The 18,669-nt window shown below is 54.1% G+C and overlaps 1 protein-coding gene across 1 annotated transcript; it reads left to right on the top strand.

The window, feature by feature from the left end:
* Positions 1-632: 632 nt before the first annotated feature.
* FGF3 (fibroblast growth factor 3) lies at positions 633-16,898 on the top strand. Its single transcript, XM_049780897.1, has 7 exons — positions 633-852; positions 6,917-7,020; positions 11,738-11,996; positions 12,108-12,189; positions 12,834-12,899; positions 15,492-15,579; positions 16,881-16,898. The coding sequence occupies exons 1-7, from the start codon at positions 633-635 to the stop codon at positions 16,896-16,898; spliced, it is 837 nt and encodes a 278-aa protein (XP_049636854.1).
* The last annotated feature ends 1,771 nt before the right edge of the window (positions 16,899-18,669 follow it).

Here is an 18,669-nt window from a genome sequence, read left to right as displayed (position 1 = left end):
CTCTCTTTCCCTCTCCATCTCTCCCTCTTTTCTCTTTCTTCCCTCTCTCCGTCTCTCTTCTCTTTTTCTTTCTCTCCCTCTCCCCTCTCTTCACCCATTTTCTCTCTCCCTTTCCCTCTCCTCCTTCTCTCTCCCTCTTTTCTCTCTCCTTTACTCTATCTAGTCTTTCTTTTCTCTTGCCCTTTCTCCTCCTCTCTCCCTCTCTTTTCTCTCTCCTTTACTCTCTTCTTCCTTTTCTCTTGCCCTTTCTCCTCCTCTCTCCCTCTCTTTTCTCTCTCCTTTACTCTCTTCTTCCTTTTCTCTTGCCCTTTCTCCTTCTCTCTCCCTTCTCCCCTCTCTCCCCTCTCCATATCTCTTCTCTCTCCTCCTCTCCTCTCCATCTCCCTCTTTCTCTCTCACACTTCTCTCTCTCCCCTTCTCTCTTCTCTCTCCCGCTCTGTGTCTCTCCTCTCTCGCCCCTCCGCCCCACCAAGCCTCCCCTGTCCCCCGCTGGCCTCCAAGCGCCCGGCAGTCTCCCCGCCCGGCCTCGACGCGCGCCTGGACCGAGCCCCGCGCGCGCCCCGCAACCTCCCGCGTTCCATGGGCGCCTCGCCCGCCCGCAGCCTGGTCCCCCGGGCGGGCGCGATGCGGCGATGGGCCTGACGTGGCTCCTGCTGCTCGGCCTGCTGGGGCTGGGCGGTGCGGCCGCGGGTCCGGGGGCGCGGCGGGGGCGCGATGCGGGCGGGCGCGGCGGGGTGTACGAGCACCTCGGAGGGGCCCCGCGGCGCCGCAAGCTCTACTGCGCCACCAAGTACCACCTGCAGCTGCACCCGAGCGGCCGCGTCAACGGCAGCCTGGAGAACAGCGCCTACAGTGAGTGGGGTGCCCCGGGGTGGGCCCCCCAGAAGGGACAGAGCCCAGGGCGCACCACCACGCAGGCGGCAAGGGGATGCGCTTTCCAGGGAGAAAGAATATGAGGGTCCCCTGGGCTCTCCCCAGTATCGGAGACCATCAGGGGTCCCCTCTCTCCCTGGACCTCCAACAGCCACTTGCAGGGGGCATGGGAACAAGGGGACTCGGGACAGAGAGGGGAGCCGGTCACCCCTTCCAGGCGCTGGTGGTGCTGGAAAGTTTAAGCTCTTTGATTTTATTTTGTGTGTGTGTGGGGTTGTTTGTTTGGGGGTCACACCCAGCTGAGTTCAGGGATTCCTCTGGCTCTGCGCTCAGAAATCAGTCCTGGGGCCCCAGCGATAGCACAGAGATAGGGCGTTTGCCTTGCACACAGTTGGTCTGAGACAGACATGGGTTCCATCCCGGGAATCCCATAGGGTCTCCCGAGCCTGCCAGGAGCGATTTCTGAGCGCAGAACCAGGAGTAACTCCTGAGCGTCACCAGGTGTGGCAGGGAGGGAGGGAGGGAGGGAGGGAGGGAGGGAGGGAGGGAGGAAGGAAGGAAGGAAGGAAGGAAGGAAGGGAGGAAGGAAGGAAGGAAGGAAGGAAGGAAGGAAGGAAGGAAGGAAGGAGGGAGGGAGGGAGAAAGGAAAAGGAGAGAGAAAGAAAGGAAGGAAGGAAGGAGGGAAGGGAGGGAGAAAGAGAGAAGGGAGGAAAGGAAGCAAGGAAGGTAGGTAGGTAGGAAGGAAGGAAGGAAGGAAGGAAGGAAGGAAAGAAGGAAGGAAAGAAGGAAGGAAAGAAGGGAGGGTAGGAGGGAGGGTAGGAGGGAGGGAGGGAAGGAGGAAGGAAAGAAGGAGAGAGAAAGAAGGGAAGGAAGGAGGGAAGGAGGAGGGAGGGAGAAAGAGAGGGAAGGAGGAAGAAAGGAAAAGGAGAGAGAGAAAGAAAGGAAGGAAGGAGGGAAGGAAGGGAGGGAGGGAGAAAGAGAGAAGGAAAGAAAGAAAGAAAGACACAGAAAGAAAGAAAGAAAGAAAGACACAGAAAGAAAGAAAGACACAGAAAGAAAGAAAGAAAGAAAGAAAGAAAGAAAGAAAGAAAGAAAGAAAGAAAGAAAGAAAGAAAGAAAGAAAGAAAGAAAGAAAGAAAGAAAGAAAGAAAGAAAGAAAGAAAGAAAGAAAGAAAGAAAGAAAGAAACGAAAATAAATCTTGGCAGATTCCAGGGATCCTATAGGATGCCACGAAGCCCTTTGGGTTTTGGAGAAAAGGAGCAGGAAAAGGCTTTTTGGTGTTGTTTGGTTTGGTTTGGGTTTTTTGGGGGGCCACATTCAGTGATGCTCAGGAGTTACTCCTGGCTCTGCACTAAGAAATTGCTCCTGGCTTGGGGGACCATATGGAACACGAGAGGATCGAACCGCTGTCTGTCCTAGGCTAGTACCAGCAAGGCAGATGCCTTACCGCTCCATGCCACATCTCCAGCACCCGGAAAAGGCTTTTATCATCTTTATTTTGCTCAGGATGTCCTCTCCTCCTCTCCTGTCCTCCCCTCGCCTTTCCCGGTGGGAACCTTGCCCTTGGCGGGATGCTTCCAGAGGCGCCTGGCTCTGGGGGTGCAGAGACCCATCTCCTGTCACACAGCAGGGGTCCATGCACCAGATGTGCCTGCCACAAGGCAGAACCAGGACTGGTGGTCAGTCCTCCCTCTCCCCGGAGGTGCAGAGTGGGGCTGGGGTTGCAGCGCTGGGGGATTGCAAACTTCCGATCTTGCGCCTTTGGTCAGCGGCTTCCTTCCTCCAGGGGCAGGCATCCCAGCACACACTGGAGGCTTTGGGGAGCCTTCCCAAGGTCACCAAGTCTGGAGCTCTTCACTTCAAACACAAATCCTCTCCAATATAAAGCACCAGAAGTCTTGGGGGCATCCAAGACTGGCAGCAGGAAGGGGCAGAGGGTGTGCCCTGTCACCCCATGTCCCATCTTTGTTTTGTTGTTATTTGTTTGGGGATCACATTGGCTGGGGTGACCCAATGGGATACCGGGATCAAACCCCAGTCAACCGCAAGGTTGTGCAAGGCAAGCGCCCTCCGAGCTGTGCTATTGTGTCAGCCTCCAATCTTCTGCCCCATCTTTGGTTACCAGGCTGGCACTGGGGTAACCAACTGCCCAGCTGACCTGGACTCCACCAGGATCTCTGGTGCCTTTTTTTTGTTTTGTTTTTGTTTTTGTTTTTGTTTTTGGGCCACACCCGGCAGTGCTCAGGGGTTACTTCTGGCTGTCTGCTCAGAAATAGCTCCTGGCAGGCACGGGGGACCATATGGGACACTGGGATTCGAACCAACCACCTTTGGTCCTGGATCGGCTGCTTGCAAGGCAAACGCCACTGTGCTATCTCTCCGGGCCCCCCCTTTTTTTTCTTGGTCTTTGGGTCACACCGGGTAGCGTTCAGGGGTTACTCCTGGCTCTATGCGCAGAAGTTGCCCCTGGCAGGCACAGGGGACCATATGGGATGCCGGGATTTGAACCACCATCCTTCTGCACGCCAGGCAAACACACTACCTCCATGCTATCTCTCCAGCCCCTCTGGTGCTTTTGATGAGGGCTTCAGGCTCTGGGCCAGAGGGGCGCCCCCTGCAGACGGCATTGGCCAGTGTCCAACCTCCAGCAGATCTGCCCGCCCAGGCTTTTGCAGCAAACTCCTGTGTCCCCCCCAAATCCCTTCTATACCCAGAAAGAGATTGTGGGTGTTGCATAAAATAATTAGTGATGGTGCTGGATGGCGATGGATGGCGATGGATTCCTTTCTGCCACCCCAGGCCACATGGCTCTGCAACTCCATCCAGCCGGCCGGGTTCCAGGCCCAGGTTAAATCACTCACTCACACGCAGGCTTCAGGAAGAATCATCTTTATTCATGCCCTAGCCACCACAGGTGTGTGGCCTATGTCAACCTTTCAAGCACAGCATTATTTTGCTAGCCCTGCATCTTATCTCCTGTTAGCCATCTTCCCTTTGGGCTCCATGCGGCCCAAAGATCCAAAAGCCGGCCAAGAAACAAAAAGGCCCGAATCCCTTTCGTCCCAGGCTTATCTACCTTTTTCCAAACCCCTCCCAGGAATGGGAGGTCTTGCAGGTAGTTACACCTATTATCCGGTTCCCAAGACCCCTCCCAGATATGGGTGGGTCTTAGGGTCTTTGCACCCAACTTCAGGGTTTTAGCTAGGTACACCAACATTTCCTCCTTTTTTTAATATTTTTATGCACCAACGTAATAGAGTGAAAATTAATATACCAGCCCTTTTTTTAAAAACATATTATTTTTGCAAAATATACTTTACACCTGTAACCTAAAATTTTATTAATGCTTTTTTACCAAGCACTATTTTGGAACTTTTATGTTCCTATACTTTTAAACTATATTGGGGGAACTTCATGTTCCTATAACTTTTCTATACACAAGTACTTCAGCATACATGCATAACATACATTTTAAAAACAGGCTAAGTACATTAAAATACACAGTAAAACATTTTGCAATTGAAAATATTAACTTTGAAAGACAACAAAACACATTTAAATTATAAAGAAAATGACTAAGACAAAGATGCAGGTGGTTAGAAATTAGATGTTAAAATGGGCTAATCTGTATTACCTCCCTTATATTTTTATTTTTTAACCACTAGCTAATTAAAACTTATTCCATTACCAACTATGAGTAAAATATTACTACCCACTAATTTTTTACACCTAAAACCATAGTTTAGATTAATTTGTCCCACGCTGATCTCACCACGTGGCTTTTGTAAACTTTTAAAGTTCAGATGTTGGTTTGTCCCACGCTGATCTTACCACGTGGCTCTCTTTCAGTTTCAGGCCCCGCAGACGGTTTTGTAGACCATGAGGTTGCAGGTTCCGCTGCTCACTGCCGGTTCGCTCCTGCAGTTTTATCTTAGTGATATGGAGGATGGATTTCAGGCTTGCCGCGGAGCAAAAGCTGAGCTGAGCCGAGCCGAGCCGAGCTGCTTGGAGCTTTTCTCCGCTTTTTTCCTTAGGGCAGCACTTAGCAAGCCAGTTTTTGGCCACACCTCACAGGGCGCTTTTGGGTGTTAAAAGTTCAAAGTTATTTAAACTAAAAGTTCAGTTCGAAATTTCCAAAGTCGAAATCCAAATTTAAGCCAAAGGTCATTTTTAGAAAATCAGTCCACTTTAAATACAGTCTTTTTTCTCCTCCGTTTCCAATTTAGACTTTTAATAAGTTTTTGAAGAGGCCCAGGTTTTTGGTTTTTGTAACAAAGTTTTAGTTCTGGGCCTGGGCCTGGGCTGGAGGTGATGCAAGCTTTCACCTCTCTCCTTCCAGTTGCCCTTTTGCCCCTAGAAGGGGTTGCGGCCATGTTTGAACATGGCTCCACGTGGCCCAGTGTTTTGGGCTCAGTGCACCCGAAAAGAGCCAAAATGAAACAGAAGAGCAGAAATCTCACCATTTTCGCTGTTTTGTTGGGTACAGGATTCAGGTCAAAGTTCGGAGCGCCATTTGTTGCATAAAATAATTAGTGATGGTGCTGGATGGCGATGGATGGCGATGGATTCCTTTCTGCCACCCCAGGCCACATGGCTCTGCAACTCCATCCAGCCGGCCGGGTTCCAGGCCCAGGTTAAATCACTCACTCACACGCAGGCTTCAGGAAGAATCATCTTTATTCATGCCCTAGCCACCACAGGTGTGTGGCCTATGTCAACCTTTCAAGCACAGCATTATTTTGCTAGCCCTGCATCTTATCTCCTGTTAGCCATCTTCCCTTTGGGCTCCATGCGGCCCAAAGATCCAAAAGCCGGCCAAGAAACAAAAAGGCCTGAATCCCTTTCGTCCCAGGCTTATCTACCTTTTTCCAAACCCCTCCCAGGAATGGGAAGTCTTGCAGGTAGTTACACCTATTATCCGGTTCCCAAGACCCCTCCCAGATATGGGTGGGTCTTAGGGTCTTTGCACCCAACTTCAGGGTTTTAGCTAGGTACACCAACAGTGGGAAGCAGGAAGGTTGCACTTTCTTAGGCAAAATGTGGCTTGGAGGAGTTGGGGCCAGCTTCCTGCAATAAGATTCATGCCAACCCTTTGCCAGCATGTTTGCCTGGCACCCAGGAGTTCTATTAACTGTTCATCAGGGGCTCCCATTATCTCCCCCAGCTCTCCCAGGGGCTCCAGAACACCAGGTGAGGCCGGTACCGGTGTCTTCCATGCTTGCTAAACACAGCTGGGGTTCCAGCATGTGTGTTTGGGAGAGGGAGGAGCAGTCATTTTAGGGCTTAGTGATTAGACTGTGAGCGTCCCTCAAGGGTGGGCAACTCACGAGCTTTCCTCACTTAGGGTGCTAAGCTAGTCCAGAGAAATGGTCCTCCAAGGAGCCAGAGTGATAGCACAGCAAGGAGGTGTTTGCCTTGCATGCAGAAGGACGGTGGTTGGAATCCCAGCATTCTATACGGTACCCTGTGCCTGCCAGGAGTGATTTCTGAGTGTAGAGCCAGGAGGAACCCCTGAGCACTGCTGAGTGTGACCCAAAAACAAAACAATTAAACAAAAAAATGGTCCTTTGTGGAACCAGAGTGATAGTGCAGCGAGGAGGGTGTTTGCTTTGTCTTGCTGACCTGGGTTCAATCCTCAGCATCCCATATGGTCTCTGAGCCTGCCAGGAGTGATTCCTGAGTGCAAAGCCAAGAGAAACCCTTGCCCTCTGAGCACCGCTTTGTGTGTATGACCCCCAAAACAACAAAATAAAAGGTTCTTGGGGCCGGCGAGGTGGCGCTAGAGGTAAGGTGTCCGCCTTGCAAGCAGTAGCCAAGGAAGGACCGCAGTTCGATCCCCTGGCGTCCCATATGGTCCCCACAAGCCAGGGGCAATTACCAAGTGCTTAGCCAGGAGTAACCCCTGAGCATCAAACGGGTGTGGCCCGAAAACAAAACAAAACAAAACAAAACAAAGGTTCTTTCTCAGTTCAGCACCCTCCCACCCCGCTTTTCCTTGGGCTTCACCTCGACCTGCCCGACCAGCTTGTCCCTCCTCCCCAGGCATCCTGGAGATCACGGCGGTAGAAGTGGGCATCGTGGTTATGAAGGGGCTCTTCTCAGGGCGCTACCTGGCCATGGACCAGCGGGGCCGTCTCTACGCGTCGGTAAGTCTCCCGGCTTTGCCCCAGGAGGAACAGGAGGGGAGCTGGTGGTATGTCTTGGCCCGGGTACTTGAAGAACCAGCCCCAGGGTTTGGGGGCAGCTGCCAGTGAGGGCAGTTAGAGGAGGTTCCTGGGGTGTCCGATGCCCCCCAACACTGCCGCCCATCTAGTAGAAAATGCCTCCACTCATTGAGCTGGAGCGATGGCACAACAGGGAGGGCGTTTGCCTGGCGTGCCGCCAATTGCACGTGGTTCACCTGGGTTCGATCCCCAATATCCCGTACGGTCCCCCAAGCCTGCCAGGAGTATCCCCTGAGCGCCGCCTAGTGTGCCCCCCAAATAAAGAACAAACCAAAAGGATCCCTTGGTTAAGGATGGTGCCCCCAGAGCTGGGAGGGACTCAGAGTAAATGGGGTGGCGCTTGGAGGTTTTGAGGGCCACACCCCTCTTTACCATACTTCTCCTAATACCTTCTGAGATAATGGGGTTTGTCCCCATGTAGCTGGACCCTCTTCCAGCCCTCTCTCTGCTCTCAATAAGCTTTGGGGTGGGGGGGTCCCTGATGTGCCCTCCCCCATTAAAACTGAAGTCGGGTAAGAGGAGTCAAGTGGGGTTTCTGGAAAACCCTCCTTTAAAGCAATTTGTTAATTTCAGAGTTTTTGCTGATCTGCTTAAAGATCTTTGAAAATCGGGGATCATCCCTGTTCTCTGGGCTTGGGGTCCCCCCCATAAAGCCATGTCCAGAAGCAGGGCCTCCCCACTCAATCTTCCTTCAGAGGTTGTGCACCTCAGTGGGAACTGTAAGGGGTCTCCCCAGACCCCCCCACTCACCCTGGCCTCAGACCACCCACATCCCCACCCCTGCCTGGACTCAAGACTCGAGAGTAGCCACAGATTCTCCTGTTTCTGACAGAGAACAGCTCACCCCTCCCACAATCAAAGCACCCCTAAGGTCGGCCCCCAGGCCCCCAGGGAATCCTAGGGGGCCTTTCCTTTCCTCATCACCCCCAATCCATCCACACTCAAGTCTTTGAGCTGTTACCCCAAGACTCCCCTCACCTCAGGCCCAATAATCTCAAGACTCAGCTACTGGTCCAGAGCAGTGGCGCAAGCGGTAGGGCATTTGCCATGCACAAGCTAACCTTGTACATAGTTCGATCCCCCAGTATCCCATCTGGTCCCCAAGCCAGGAGTGATTTCTAAGCACATAGCCAGGAGTAACCCCTGAGCGTCGCCGGGTGTGACCAAAAAGCAACAAAATAAAAAATAAAAAAGACTCAGCTACTGACCAGGGGCCACTTCCTTCTGCCACTCTGCCCCCCTGACCCCATCCATTCTCCTTCCGTCTTCTCCCTCCTTCCACCCATCATCACCTTCCACACCCATCACATTTCCACTGATGGTTCATGCATCCATCCTTCCATATTTCCCTCTGTCCTTGTGTCCATCCACTCAGCCATCCATGCTTCAACATGCTTATTCATACATATATTCTTCTATCAATCTTGTCCTTCCATCCATCCATAAACCCAGCCATGCTTCCATTGATTGTTCATACATTCCTTCTATCTGTCCTCTGTCCGTCCGTACAGCACCCATTCATGCTTCCAGCCATCACTCTCATCCATCATCTTTCATCCATCCACTCTTCTTCTTCTTCTTCTTCTTCTTCTTCTTCTTCTTCTTCTTCTTCTTCTTCTTCTTCTTCTTCTTCTTCTTCTTCTTCTTTGTTTTTGGGTCACACTCGGCAGCACTCAGGGGTTACTCCTGGTTCTCGGTCCTGGGGGACCATATGGAATGCTGGAATTTGAACCACCATCCTTCTGCATGCAAGGCAAATGCCCTACCCCCATGCTATCTCTCTTGCCCCCCACCCAATCTTCTATTTACCTATTCATTCTCCATCCATATGTCTGTCTGTCCATCTATCATTCCTTTCACCCACCTTCTCACGCATTCAACAGCGGGGTTTGTGAGGGAGTCAACATTGATCCCTTCCATTGCAGTGTTCTGGAACTTACCATACTTTGCTGAGATTGGGGGGGCGGGTTCTGTAGAGCAGAGGTGAGACACTCTCCTGATGTGTGTGTGTGTGGGCCCAGGTTCAGTTCCTGACACTGCAATCAGTCAGCAAAACTCACAGAACAAAGCCACACCCTGTGTTGGGCACATGCAAGGGATTTCCTGGGCCCCCCCTCACAGCCCCATGGAAGGCCCATGTTCCCCAGCTGCCTCACTCCAGCTCCCAGGACCCCCCACCCATTCCTCCCATCTTTGCTCCCTATTTCAGTCTCCCCACTGGGAATTTTCAGCTCCCCAGGGCCAAACCCTATTCACCATTTACTGCCTGCAAACCCTGTCCGTGAAAATGCCTATTGAAGTCCGCTTTCCCTTTGACTTCGAAGGGGGAGTCCTCAGGGAGGTCCCTGCTGTGTGGTTCCATGCCCCCCATGTACCTCTGTCCTCTGTCCTGTGCTATTTCTCTGGAGATGCCTGGGCCCTCCCCCCCCCCCCAAGGAGATGGTGATCAAGAGAATGACAGCAGGGACCGGAGTGATAGCACAGCGGAGAAGACATTTGCCTTGCATGTGTCTGTCCTGGGTTCGATCCTCGGTATCCCATATGGTCCCATAAACCTGCCAGGAGTGATTTCTAAGTGCAGAGCCAGGAGAAACCCGAGCACCACTGGGTGTAGTCCAAAAACAGGTTCTGACCTCTGTCACCTGGATCTGAGCTGGCACTTCCTCTGGGCCATTTCTACCACCCCAGGAGTTCCTACAAGTTCAGGGCTCTCCCCCCCCCCTTGCATAAAACAGCACTTTGATTGGGCTGGGTGGTGATGGATGGAGAGATGAATGATGGAGGGATGAGAGGTCTTTCTCCCCCAGCCCAGGCCACATGTCTGCACTCCCTCCAGCGGGCATGTTTGTAGTTTCAGGTAGCGGCGAGGAAATCATCCACAGACAGGTTCCAAGAGATAACAGCTTTATTCATGCCCTAGCCAACAGGTGTGGCTTCTGTCATAACCTTTTATGCTGGATCTCATCAGCCCTGCATTATACCTTGACTTTCAGCCATCTCTCCTCCAGCTTCCTCTCTCTTGCCGCATCCTCCCAAATCCTCCTCCCAATCCTCTCCAATCTCCTCCTGCTCTTTTGGCCAAACCTTTAGTTACCTACCAAAGACGCCTCCCAGAAATGGGCAGGTCTTAATAGCAGGGAAGGTTACAGGAAGAATGGGGGATGGGGTAACACCCCCCCATGAACAGCTCAGTGCACCTCATCCTCATCTCATCCCAGGCCCCCCAGGACCCTGCAAATACAAAGGTCCCTTTCTGGTCTGTGAGGGGCAGAATCTTCTCCAGGAAAGAAGGCCAGGAGGACAGCTGCCCCCAGTTTCTGATTTGGGGATGGCAGACACTGGAGTAGGGGTGGAAGGAGTTTCCAGAGTTCCCGGCACCTAACAACCATGACATGCTCTCCAGGGCACCTGGGATTCATTCAGTGCCTCAGTTTCCCCCTCCCTCTGTGAAGGTCTTGGTTTGGCCTCAGGCATCCCACTGCGCTCTGGACATTGTGAAGTGGGGGCAGAGAGACCTTGGGGAGAGCAGAAGCAGGAGTTCTTGCCTTCCTTGCTCCTCACCATTGGGCACCTGTAATCCCAGTCCAGTCCCTGGCCCAAGTGGTCCCCAGTTCCTCTCCCCCCACCCCTGCTTTGACTGGTTCTCGAGGAGGCCTCTCCAGCTCCCATATTCCAGCCCTGCCCTTGGTGTGCCTAAGGGGAAATCCTGGGGGCTCACCCGCTCCACTCCCCAGACACCCATCTTCAGAGCTGAGACCAGCTCCCACCCACTTGTGCCCCCCTCAATCACCCACAGAGGCTTCCACCCCTGAGAGGGGTCTCAGACTTCATGCTGGGGTTCTCCACCCCCTGTTCCATCCCCAGTCTGGGGCTCAGGGTCCATTCAGCCCTGCAGACTCCAGAACTCTTCCTACTGCCCCCCCTTCTCTGTCCTTTGTCGATCCTCTTTTTGTTTTGTTTTGGGGGGTCACACCCACCGGCGCTCAGAGATTACTCCTGTCTCTGCGCTCAGAAATCGCTCCTGGAAGGCACAGGGAACTATATGGGATGCCAGGATTTGAACCACCATCTGCCCTGGGTTGGCTGTGTGCAAGGCAAACGCCCTACCGATGTGCTATCTCTCTGGCCCATTTGTCGCTCCTCTTCTAGGCCTTTTCTCCATAAATCCTGGGACAGCCACATGGGCAGCTGGGACCCCTAGCCTGCCTCCACTCCACCTCATCTGCTGAGAATGAGTCCTTGAGACCCCACTCTTGCCCATGGGGGGTCAGGCTGGGATTTGGGGGAGAGTCCTGGGGTGCTCAGGAGAACCCTGGGACCCCAGAAAGACCCTCAGTGTGCTCAGGGGAAACTTTGGGGTGCTCAGGAGAGCCCTCAGGATGCATAAATGAAACTTTGAGGTGTTCAGGAGAATATGGGGGTGCCCAGGAGAGCCCTCAGGGTGCTCAAGGGAAACTTTGAGGAGCTCAGGAGAACCCTGGGGGTGTCCAGGAGAGCCCTCGAGGTGCTCAAGGAGAAACCTGGGGCATTCATCATGATGCTGTATGGAAGGATGCTGAGGGAGGAAGGATGGAGGAAGGGCCACGCAGGTCCCCTGGGCGCCCCTGGACCCTGATGTGCCCGTCTCCCCCCCACCCAGGAGACCTACAACCCGGAGTGTGAGTTCGTGGAGCGGCTCCACGAACTGGGCTACAACACGTACGCTTCCCGCCGGTACCGGTCAGCACCCAGTGCTCCTTGCCAGCCGGGTTCCACCGAGAGACTGTGGTACGTGTCGGTGAATGGCAAGGGCCGGCCGCGCCGAGGCTCCAGGACTCGGCGCACCCAGAGATCGTCCCTCTTCCTGCCTCGCGTGCTGGACCCCCAGGACCACGAGATGGTGCGGCTTCTCCTGCATGGTCCCCACAGCCCCTGAGGCCTTGGGAACCTGGGGATCTGGGGGGCACGACACATACACCCACACACACTGTGGACCCCTGTTCCTGCCTCCTCTCCTGCTTCCCTGCTAGCTGCTAATCCAGGGCCACAGGAGTGGACCCCAGACCTCCTTAGGAAAGGGGAGCACTCTAATCAGAGGGTCAACATGGACAGGTGCCCCCTCCTCCAGGGAAGAGGGGGCACGGCAGAGGATGCTCAGCCATGGGACGGGGGCTCAAACATTAAAAGTATTTTCTTGTACCTGGTCTGGAATTCTGCACACAGCCACTGGAGGGGCATCTTTGGGGTTTTCCAGCCCAGAATCGCCCCCAAGGGACCTGAAAGATAGCACAGCGGCGTTTGCCTTGCAAGCAGCAGATCCAGGACCTAAGGTGGTTGGTTCGAATCCCGGTGTCCCATATGGTCCCCCGAGCCTGCCAGGAGCGATTTCTGAGCAGATAGCCAGGAGTAACCCCTAAGCACTGCCGGGTGTGGCCAAAAAAAAAAAAAAAAACAAAAAAACAGAACCGTCCCAAGGTATAGGCCCAGCAGAGACAGAGAGAGACAGAGACAGACAGACACAAAGACACAGACACAGAGAAAGAAAGAGAGACAGAGAGAATAGAGATAGAGGCCAAGCAGGCAGCATCTCCTCAATGCTTTGTCTCTGGCCCCCTGCAGGCCAGCAGGCTCTGCTCCAGTCTCCCCCCCCCCCACCCCACCCCCGTCAACCCCTCAACTGTCACAATTTTCCTTACATACTCGCTATTACAGGGGAATGTGTCAAGGGGCGCGTCCCAGTCCAACTGTCCTTTCAGGCTGTGTGTGTCCAACTCCAATTCCAAAGGCGTGTCCAGGTCCAATTGCCATTACATCAGTGTGAGGTAAAGAGTTGGAGGCCCTGGTTTGAACGCCATTCTCTCCTTGAGGCCGGAGAGATGGTTCAGTGGGCAGAGCTCTTGCCTTGTGCATGGCCTTGCCCCCTATTTTATCTCCAGCATCCCTTAGGGTTCCTTGAGCACGACCAGGACCAGGAGTGATCCCTGAGCACAGAACCAAGAGGAACCCCTGAGCACTCACATGGGGCTGGAGTGATACCTTGCACTCGGCCGACCCAGGACAGACCTGGGTTCGATCCCCCAGCATCCCATGTGGTCCCCCAAGCCAGGAGTGATTTCTGAGCAAATATCCAGGAGTAACCCCTGAGCCCAGGACACATGCAAGGCAGACTGCACAACACGCATGGCACACTGCGCGCGTAACATGCATAACACACACGTGCAACAGCGCACACTTCAGCACACGTGTGTGTGCTCAGGAATGTGGGTGCATGAGCCATCACCCCCACCCGCCACCCCCCAGTCCATGGTGGCACCCAGCAGGATCTCTGAGGAGGAGGGAGAGGCCAGAGCCAGCTTGCCTTGCGCTACTGCCCTCATGGGGAAACTGAGGCCTGGAGGGAGAGGACCCACTGCACATGCACAGCTCAAGGGTGCAAACTGAGGGAGGGCCTGCAGGCCTGCTGGTCTCCTGGGTCTGGCATTTCCGCCACCGCAGCCTCTGCTGACCCCTGGAGGACAGGACACACCCTAGGCTGCAAAAGCGAGACCACGCCCCACAGCACAAGACCACGCCCATCTCGACAGGCCCCTCCCAGTGTAAGCTCCGCCCCTCTGACTTAGCCCCACCCATGTAAAGAGGCCACGCCCTTATGAGTCAGACCCGCCCCTTTCATGTCAGCCTGGCCACTGTGTTGGCCCCGGCTCTTGGTCTGACCACGCCCCCTTTGGGTCAGCTCCGCCCCTCTGTCAGCCTAACCCTTCCCTGCGCTGGTCCAGGCCAGAGGGTGGGGACATCTGTGCTGTGTCCATGTCCCAGGGGTGTCCTCCTCCACCTCCTGCCTCCTGTCCTCTCCTGCCCAGCCCACCACACCCAGGACAGCATCACACAGGACTCCCAGGACTCAGGGGGAGGCACAGACCCGAAGCCCCAGGTCTGCTGGGCCTGTCCATGAACCTTCTCTTCCCAGGACAACCCAAGGATTTCCCGGAGAGAGACAGAGGTGGGACCCTGAGAGCTCCACGTCCTACCTCAGGTGCTCAGGACCCTCCTACCAAGTCCATCCCTGGGGGTACCTGCAGCTCTAAGGCAGGATGGGGTGCCCAGAGGGCAGCACCCAACAGCTCAGGAGGAAGGGAAGGGGGAGAGGAAAGATTAGAGGCCTGGCTGTGCTGTCCTGACACTCACTGTCTGTCTGTCTGTACGTTTGTCTGTCTGTCCACCATGCCTGCCCATCCATTGGCCAAGCACCTGCCAGCATCGAAGCTTCTTAGGAAAAGGTGGTGCAGAGCCTCAAAGATCACCCCAGAGGAAACACGTGTGTCCCCACTTCTGGGTAAAGGGCATGGGAGCTGAAGCCTCTGCAAACGCCCCAATAATGAAGGCCGCAAACACCCAATGACAAAAGCTGCAAACACAGCAATAATAAAAGGAGCCTGTCCCCCAATAAATAAACACCCCAACGCTGAAAGCTGCACCCGCCCCAACCGACCTTCAAGGGAGAGGGAGTGATGCCTGGGGGTGCCTGGGGGCCGGAGAGATAGCACAGCGGTGTTTGCCTTGCAAGCAGCCGATCCAGGACCTAAACTGGTTGGTTCGAATCCCGGAGTCCCACATGGTCCCCCGTGCCTGCCAGGAGCTATTTCTGAGCAGACAGCCAGGAGTAACCCCTGAGCACCGCCGGGTGTGGCCCAAAAACAAAACAAAACAAAAGTGGTGCCAGCCAGACAGGAGTCCTGCCTCCATCTCCAGTGAGACCCCTGCCTACAAAGACCAAGCAGCCTGGGTGCCCTTCCTGGAGACCCACACACAGGACAGGGGAAGGGCTGCCTGTTTAGGGCAGTTTGTTTCCATTTGGGAGGATGAGACTGTTCTGGAAAGGGTGAGGTGATGGGTGCTCAACCACACAGAAGTGGGCTGGCTCATTGGGGTGCAGCAGGAGAGCACCCCAAGACATGTCCACTCTGACTAGGGTGGCAGGGTGAGCAGCCTTGTGCAGTCCAACACTGGGGGTGTGCACCCCAACCATGGGAGGGACATCGACAGGCTCAGCCAAATGAATTAGAAACGGGGAAGTACCATATTAACAGCCCCCCAAAGGGTCTGCATCCCCTCATCCTTCATCTGCCCCCAAGGGGGTCACTCTGCTGTCTCAGGGAGGTGGGACCAGCCCTGGGTGACCTGAACCTTCAGCTGCTCTGAGCGGGTCTTTGAACCTGAGTCCCAGGGTGGTAAGACTCGGGGTGACCGGCGTCTATACTTAGCGACCCCCCCTTTGCAGGGTGACCCTGCCTAGACCACATTCCAGGCCTGAGCCAGATATAGCCCCAAGCTGACCCCTGGCCCCTGGCAAGCTGCCATAGCTGGAATACCAGGACCCACACTTGTGCCTCTGCCCCCCACCCCTTGCCGACAAGGGACGGGGGCTTCGAGGAAACTGTGGGTGCTGAGCCAGCACTGGAGACTCCCAGCCTCAGTTTCCCCATCTTCCCAACAGGATCCAAAGTGAGGGGGTGCAGTTGGTCAAAGGTCTGTAGAAACAGCCCCAGCACTGAGCCACTGGCAGATGAAAGGGGGGACTGGAGACGCCCCCAGAGCATGTACTCCCTGGTCGCCCTGTGTGCACCGTGGAACTTGGTGACTTTGTGGGTTGCCCTGTGGAAAAACACGAGGTTTGCTGGGTTGGGGGGTCAAGCTGGGAGTTCCTGGGAAACCACAGGCCTTGGAGAAACTGGCTTCAAATAAGAATTTTGAAGATGAATTTATTCTCGCTGGCCAGAGAAATTCATTGAGCTGCCTTTTGTAGCGCAGGAGAATGGCCGTGCTGCTTCTGCTCCACCCTCTGCTCAGCCGTTCAGCTCTTCCTTCCCTTAAACACCGGCCGAGTCTTCCCCATCACCCATTACCCATCCATCCACCCACCCATCCATTTACCTATCTACCTTCCCATCCACTTACCCTTCCATCCTTCCATCCATTCGTCCATCCATTCATCCATCCTTCCTCCCATCCATTCTGTCCATTCGTTCATCCATCCATCTACCAATCTAGTCACCTATCCATCCACTCACCCTCCCACCCATCCATTACCCATTTATCCACCCATCCATCCATTCTTTCACCCATCCATTTACCTATCCACCTTCCTATTCACTTATCCTTCCATCTATTCATCCATCTGTCCATCCACCTATCCATCCATCCATCCATCCATCTATCCCTCTATTCATCTATCCATCCACCTCTCCATTTGTACATCTATCTGTACATTCATCCATTCTTCCATCCATCCACCCATCTACTCATCCATCTACCTATTCACCCATCCATCCACCTACCTACCCAACCACTACTCACCCACCCATCTATTCATCCATTCATCCTTCCACCCATCCATCTGTCAATCCATCCATCTACCCACTCATTTATTCATCCATCCATCTACCCATCCACCATCCACCCATCCACCCAACCAACCATCCATCCATCCATCCATCCATCCATCCATCCATCCATCCATCCATCCATCCATCCATGACTTGGAGCTTTTGGGAAATCACCTTTTGGGCCTCAAGAGACAAAACAAAGGCCAGGACCATTTGCCTTGATCACAGCCAGCCCCGAACCCCGGCACCACCAGGGGTCACTCCTGAGCAGAGAGCCAGAAAGAGCCCTTGGTCCCTCCGGGTAGCTTCACCGCCCACCACCTGCGCTTGTCTCCGCCCCAATGCCCTCCCCTCCCCCACCACCCCAGGACCTTGGCATGTGCTGAAACCCTCCTTTCCCTCTCTCTTCACCCATGGCAGATGGGCACTGGCCAGTGAATCCTCGGGCCACTCGGCTCTGTCAAAGAAACCCAGAGCCTGGGGTACAGCAAGGCCAAGGCCTCTGTGCCTAAGACAGTAGGGAAAGGGATACAAGTGGATATACCCTGCCATTCCCTGTTGCAGACAAGGGATGGCACTCCCATAGGCCAAGTATCTCTGGACCAGGACTGCAAAAGGCCCCTCGAACCCCTTCCTCCTCTGGCTGGTCCTGTCACTCCAAGTGGTCTCTGAGGCATGACTGAAAGGTCAGGGCACAATGGGCCAGAGAGATAGCATGGAGGTAAGGCATTTGCCTTTCATGCAGAAGGTCTTTGGTTCAAATCCCAGCATCCCATACAGTCCCCCGTGCCTGCCAGGAGCAATTTCTGTGCATAGAGCCAGGAGTAACCCCTGAGCGCTGCCGGGTGTGACCCAATAACAACAAAAAAAAAAAAAAAAAAAAAAAAAAAGAACTGTCAGGGCATCCTGGGGCAGTGACTTTGGCAAACTGACTTTTCTTTTTTTTTTGGTTTTTGGGCCACACCCGGCAGTGCTCAGGGTTACTCCTGGCTGTCTGCTTAGAAATAGCTCCTGGCAGACACAGGGGACCATATGGAACACCGGGATTCGAACCAACCACCTTTGGTTCTAGATCGGCTGCTTGCAAGGCAAACACCACTGTGCTATCTCTCCGGGCCCTTTTTTTTTTTTTAATTATGTTGATTGATTGTTGTTTTGTTTTTGCTTTTTGGGCCACACCCTGTGACGCTCAGGGGTTACTCCTGGCTTTGCACTCAGAAATTGCTCCTGGGTACCATATGGGATGCTAGGGGATCAAACCAAGGTCCTTCCTAGATCTGCTGCGTGCAAGGCAAACACCCTACCTCTGTGCTAACACTCTGGCCCCTGATTGATCCACACCCAGCAGTACTCAGGGGTTCCTCCTGGCTCAGCATTCAGAACTCACCCCTGGCATGCTGGGGGGGGCATATGGGATGCCAGGAATCAAACCGGGGTCCTCCCAGGTCTGCCGCATGCAAGGCTAATGCCCTACCGCTGTGCTATCTTTCCAGCCTCACAAACTGACTTAGAGCACCAAGTTGGAGTGATGGCACATGGGAGGGTGTTTGCCTTGCACATGGCAAACCTGAGTTCAATTCTGGCATCTCATAGGGTCCCCAGGAGTGATTCCTGAGAGCAGAGCCAGAAGGAACCCCTGAGCATAGCCAGGAGTGGCCCAAAAACAAAAACAAATGTTTCATGGACTTGAGGGACAGATTTGCTGAGGACACCCTACTGCTGTGCTATTGCTCTGGTCCCTGTTTTTGTTTTTTGGGGTCACACCGAGTGACGCTCAGGGGTTACTCCTGGTTCTAAGCTCAGGAATCACTCCTGATGGTGCTCAGGGACAATAAAGAATGCTGGAAATCGAACCCGAGTCCACTGCGTGCAAGGCAAATGCTCTACTTCCTATGCTACCACTCCAGCCCCTGGAGAGATGGTTTGGGTGCATGAGATGGAACAGGGGGGGGGTATCCATAGGTGAGCACTGGACTGCTACAGGAGAGAAATTGGGGTGCATTCCCAGCACCTCACACTCAGGAAAAGGGGCCATGAAGGACCCTCAAAATCCAGGTGAGGGGCTAGAGCAAAAGCACAGTGGGGTTGGGGCCGGAGAGATAGCATGGAGGTAAGGCATTTGCCTTTCATGCAGGAGGTCATCGGTTTGAATCCTGCATCCCATATGGTCTCCCGTGCCTGCCAGGAGCAATTTCTGAGCCTGGAGCCA

The sequence above is a fragment of the Suncus etruscus genome, chromosome 9, assembly GCF_024139225.1.
Source record: "Suncus etruscus isolate mSunEtr1 chromosome 9, mSunEtr1.pri.cur, whole genome shotgun sequence".
Taxonomy (NCBI): domain Eukaryota; kingdom Metazoa; phylum Chordata; class Mammalia; order Eulipotyphla; family Soricidae; genus Suncus; species Suncus etruscus.
Note: the sequence above shows the minus strand (reverse complement) of the source record. Positions and strands in the feature narration are given on the sequence as shown.